The sequence below is a fragment of the Austrofundulus limnaeus genome, unplaced genomic scaffold (genome assembly GCF_001266775.1).
Source record: "Austrofundulus limnaeus strain Quisiro unplaced genomic scaffold, Austrofundulus_limnaeus-1.0 Scaffold447, whole genome shotgun sequence".
Classification (NCBI taxonomy): Eukaryota; Metazoa; Chordata; class Actinopteri; order Cyprinodontiformes; family Rivulidae; genus Austrofundulus; species Austrofundulus limnaeus.
Window position 1 is genome coordinate 359,517 of NW_013952849.1, and position 5,578 is coordinate 365,094.

At 39.1% G+C, this 5,578-nt stretch overlaps 1 protein-coding gene across 3 annotated transcripts in view; it reads right to left on the reverse strand.

Annotated features, from left to right (window-relative positions):
- erbin (erbb2 interacting protein) overlaps positions 1-5,578 on the reverse strand; it is a 106,476-nt gene that overhangs the window by 32,877 nt on the left and 68,021 nt on the right. For all 3 annotated transcript variants that reach the window (XM_014024934.1, XM_014024933.1, XM_014024935.1), the window contains exons 8-11: positions 4,700-4,763; positions 4,430-4,504; positions 3,652-3,796; positions 1,779-1,851 (exon numbers count right to left, since the gene is read on the reverse strand). In XM_014024934.1, the coding sequence (XP_013880388.1) occupies positions 1,779-1,851; positions 3,652-3,796; positions 4,430-4,504; positions 4,700-4,763 (357 nt within the window). The remainder of the gene's footprint in view (positions 1-1,778; positions 1,852-3,651; positions 3,797-4,429; positions 4,505-4,699; positions 4,764-5,578) is intronic.

Genomic DNA, 5,578 nt, shown 5'->3' on the forward strand with positions numbered 1-5,578 from the left:
ATTAATCGATTAATGTTTTTCTGACGATTAATTGCACACGATACGATTATGCCCAACCCTAGTTGTTACCAACATCTGGTGAAAATTTCATGTCATTAGCACCTCTAGTAATATATTTACTGAGAAAAATGGTGACGTGTTCAAAACTTATTTTACGCGCTGTACATGCTGTCAAAATTTATTGTTTAGTTTAGGGATGCACAATATATCGCTACTAATATCGGTACCAGCCGATATTCATCATTTTTTAAAATATCGGTATCAGTCTAATATGTAAAACTGGGCCGATAATAACGTCCAATATTGATTTCCCACTTTTTATCGTTGTGTTTCTGTTTTAGGAGGGGAGATGTTTAGTTGAGCAGCATCTGTTTGATCATGACAGTGATGTTGACGCTGCAGCCAGGAGTAACTCAAGTAGAGCCATGTCAGAGGTCTGGTTGTTTATTTACAGTAACAAAAAAAGACCCAGGTGTGTTTAATATAATTTTTGTGTTTGTGTAATATCAGTAATTATCGGTTATCGGCCATAACAGCAATAATTAAATTGAATATCGATATCGGCTGAAATTTTCATATCGGTGCCTCCCTAGTTTGGTTCAGGAAGCAGATCACGACATGCAGCGTACAGCATATGCATACACACAAAACGTGTGGATTTTATTTTGAAATATGAATTAAAAACAGACATCAGTGATGCAGTTTCAGCTGTTATTTCCAGAATGAATTAATTTGGTTGGACTTCCACGTTTATCACTGGTTTATTGTACGATCGAGCAGTTCCTGTGCATGCTTCTCAGAGCACCTCTGTGCTTCACAGCGGAGCGGAGCTGCATGCAGTGTAACTCGCTGGTGACCCAAAAAAAAAAAGGTTAGGCGCACCGTAGGGCTGCAACGATACAGGAAATTCACGGTTCGATTCGGTTCGATACTTTAGTCTCACGGTTCGATATTTTTTTCAATACAAAAAAGAGAAATTTCTATGTCCCTTTTACTTGTAATTTATTTAAATTAATTATGAACATTTGTTTAACCTCAAAAGTACAGTTTTTTAATTAAATGCTGCTGAAACAGCAAGTTTCTCAGTGGATCTGCGCTCAAAAATGCAGCCTAGGTGGAGTAGTCGAACACAGATCCACTGATCCTTCAACACAGAGCATCTTCAGAAGACAAGCTGATAAAGTAAATTTTAAAAACCTGTATTGTTCCATACAGCACTGTTCGATACGGTTCAACACGGGTACATGTATTGTTGCACCCCTAGTGCACCGGTACTACTAGTGCAAAAAAATAAAAATCCTTGAAGGGGAATAAGAAACTTCAGTCACTGTCTAATAATCCTTGTCAAAGTACACAATGAAATGCATTCTGATATAAAGGGTTAATTGTGAATGTCAGAGAGCACTGAATAATTAAAAAAGAAATATGATTTTCTTTTCTCTCTGACATGGAATTGAAATGTTTTTGATGGAGTAAATGAAGTCCAGTGTTTGTGTTAGACAGCAGTGATTTAGAGTAAATGGATGGTCAGCAGGTGTATTCATTTACCTGTCTGCTGTGCACATGAGCAGCCTGAGAAAAGGTGCAGCTGACTGCATCTATCAGCACTACAGCTGTTTGACATCAGCTCCTCCACAAAACTACAACTACATTAACACATCTCAGAATATGTGGGCATTACACCAAAACACACCAAAGATCACAACGAGCTGATTTATCCAGACTCTGGGCTCAGTGGACGCATGATGAAAACAATCTGCTGCTGTTCCAACACTCACCCTCCGATGGAGTCTGGTAAGTACATCAGCTGGTTTTCATCCACTTTCAGCGCTGTCAGTTTCTTCAAGGAGCCTAAACACAGAAAAAACACACAAACACGCTTAGTGTAAACAACCACACAGGGCTTGTATTGATTCACAATCACTGTTTAACCACTACAGAGGAGTGTCCATTAGAGCAGTTAATTAGATTCATTACAGCCCACATCAATACAGTAATACTCTGACTGGTAATCAACCCATTCACTGACAGGGATCGGCTGATTTTACTGTCCTGGTCTGAGCATTTTTTGTCCAGAGAATAAAAAACAAGGAGCTTGAAATGTTAGAAAGAAGTTCTTAAATGTAGACTTAACAAATCAGCTTTTTTTAAACCTAATTTCACTCTGGGATCAATAAAGTATTTTTGAATTTGAATTGAATTAACCCAAGACTTATTCATACCAGGAAAGTTCTTTGATCCGCATATTTGGTCCGGACCAAAAGTGGACTTTATTTTTTTTCGTTTGGTGCGGTTTGCATTCACATTGTGCTTTTTTGCAAACAAACTATAACTTGTAAACAAAGCCAAGAGGCTGACGATCATTGCTCCCATTGGACAAAAAAGGACGGGGGCGGGACTGAGCCATAGACCCAGAAGAAAACAAGGAAGTCCTGCATGCTGTGGTTCTGATGCACACATTTATGCTGATAGTACAACTATAATAGCATTTAAAATGTCAGAAGCAGCTAATTTAATGGTGGTTCTGTGATGACATTATAATTTTGGAGGGACGTCAGTAAATGTGTCCCACGACCCAAAGGAGATGAGGTGCTCTGCGTGTTCTGACCCACTACAGGCTGCCAGCAGAGCTGCTAACAGGAGACGATGAAACAGGTATGATTTCAGTTTATTTAGCTCAGCAACGGTGGCCTGTGAGGTCCAAAAAGGTGCATGTTTAATGCAGTTGGTTCGGTTAGAGTCCAGTCTGTATTCACACCAGAAGAGAACTAAAGTGAACCGCACCAGAGTTCGTTTGGAAGAGGACCGAGACCACCTCAAAAAGCAGGTCTCGGTCCGGTTGTTTGATCCGCACCAGAGTTCACATGAGTGTATTCACACCTGCACAAAAGGTCCGGACCAACGCTGGAAACGAACTCTGGTTCGTTTAAAGCGGAGCAAATTATCAGGTCTGAATACAACCTTATTCACTAAATCCCTGTTTATTTATGTCCATTGGTGTGCATCAGTTCAAGATAGATGTTCATTTTTCATTTGACAACCCATCCATCATCTGTCATCCATCCATCCATCATCCATCCATCCATCCATCCATCCATCATCCATCCATCCATCAAGAATTGACTCTAGAGTGCATATTTTGTGTTCATGAAAAAACTATTACAGAAATATTACAATATTAAAGAACTGTTCTTGTTAATTTGATGAAAACATTTTAAATATCCAGTGCACTCACATCAGAATAACATAGATTTGTTGTTAGAATAATCGATTAATCGAAAAAATAATCGTTAGATTAATCAATTAGAAAATAATCGTTTGGTACAGCTCTATTTGTAAATCACACTTTAAAGTGAAAACATATTTGAGAACAAAAGGAGCAGACTATATAAGTTGTTTTCTTCTTCTGCTGCCTTTCATTTTGTTTTTTTCTAAGATATAATTTGTGTATTATTGTAACGAAGTTTTCTTTTTTTATTCAGAAACGAAATAAATACATTTTTTGAATTGAATTGAATTGAGAAAAGAGCATAATCACCAGAGCAAGTAGTGTGTGTGTGTGTGTGTGTGTGTGTGTGTGTGTGTGTGTGTGTGTGTGTGTGTGTGTGTGTGTGTGTGTGTGTGTGTGTGTGTGTGTGTGTGTGTGTTCACCGATTGAGCCGGGCAGCTGTGTGAGAGCGTTGTTTGACAGCAGGAGGTCCTGCAGATTCTCACAGCCGGAGATTTTTTCATCGACCATTTCCAGGTTGTTCTTTGACACATCCAGGTAAACCAGCTGTTTTAGCATCCCAAACATCTGGACAGAACGAGGGAAGCATAAAGGGAAAAAAAAAAACAATATTTCACACGATCACGTAAGAGTGAAAGAAATCATAAATTGAACTGAAACAAAATGATTATTTTGTGATTACTCGTATTCCACTTTTTTCTTTTTGTTTTAAAAAATGAGTTGAATTTTTTAAATTTCACAAAAAAAATGCAGTTAAAAAAAAGAAAATCATCTAGAGCAACTCGTTTGGTTTTATTTGCTTCATTGCTAATAAAATGGCAGTCTGTGATCACAGCTGATGTTGTTGAAATGCTGCCAGTAGAACTAAAGCTTTGACCCATTTTCTGCAAGCAGGTCATTTGGTTGGAGAACGAATCAAACCGAACAAATTTTTTCCATACATTCTTACAAATTATTCATGTTTTAGGAAAATAAATAATTCACAGCCGCGCATCGTTTTCATTTTATGATCACCTCAGGACTTGTTCAAAAACCAAAGAGTCAGCGACCTTTTTGAAAAGGCAGCGAGCTCAAAGTGTGTTTCAGGCTGACTGCTGTTTTATTTGATGGAAACCTAAGCAGACAGATGGTTGTGGGAAATCCTCTCAAGATAATGTTCTTGGACACAGCAGTCAGTGAAAATACCACTGTGAATCCTACCCCAGGAAGATAAGTCAGTTTGTTTCCATCCATCCACAGTTCTTTGAGTCCATTCAGGTGCTCCAGGACCTCAGGCTGCAGATGCAGAGAGGACACAGTGAATACAGGTCAGAGGACGACGGATGTAAGAGAGGAAACATTTAACATCAACTGTGCATGTGTGTGTGAAAGAGAGAGAGAGAGAGCAATCAGTACTTTAAGGAAGGAGGAGATGAGGTCACCTCACAGAGGTGGAGTGCTCAGGGCAGTGACAGACAGACAGAAACTCACCACTTCAGCGAACTCATTACTGCCCAGGTCCAGCCTCTCCAGCTGTGTGAGCTTCTGCATGCTTCTATTAACACAGAAACATCCAGTCAAACCACCAGAGTTAGGGACAGGATAAAATAACCTACATCCTGGTTATCCCAACCGCTGGAAGGTGAATGATAATGTTTTTATTCTTTGTTAGCAAATTACCTTGTGAGCCACCAGATGGATTTCACTGAAACAAGGATGTGTATCTACAATTGAATAACTTTTAAAATCAACCCAATTCAAAAAGGCTATAATGGTTTGGCAACCGTAACCCTCCTATCGTCCTCAAATATAATAGAAATATGTTCCTTGGGGTCAATCTGACCCCAGGGATATTTACCTCATGAAAATGATTTAAGGAATATTGTTGACCACGTTTTTGTGACAGGCACTTTGTTTATTTGTTCAATACATAAATAACCCCTTGAAAATCAGTGAGTTGACCTGTACTCTAGCACCACCATCAGGCCAAACCTTTAAATTAGAATTAATTTATCTTGAAATTTTCATGCAAATCTTCTCACATTTACTTCTCAACATTAATGAACACAAGTCTTGTTTTGGTGATGATGGATAGGACCTTTACTGTGGCGCCACCATCAGAAAAACTTTCAGGTTGAGAGCACATTCATGACTCTCACAGAATGACCATGTCAACATCCAAGTCTTTCCAACTGTCCCCATATACACTCACCGGCCACTTTATTAGGTACACCACGCTAGTAATGGGTTGGACCCCCTTTTGCCTTCAGAACTGCCTCAATTCTTCGTGGCATAGATTCAACAAGGTGCTGGAAGCGTTCAAAGGCACTCAAATCACCTTTCTTCCCCATACTGATGCTCGGTTTGAAC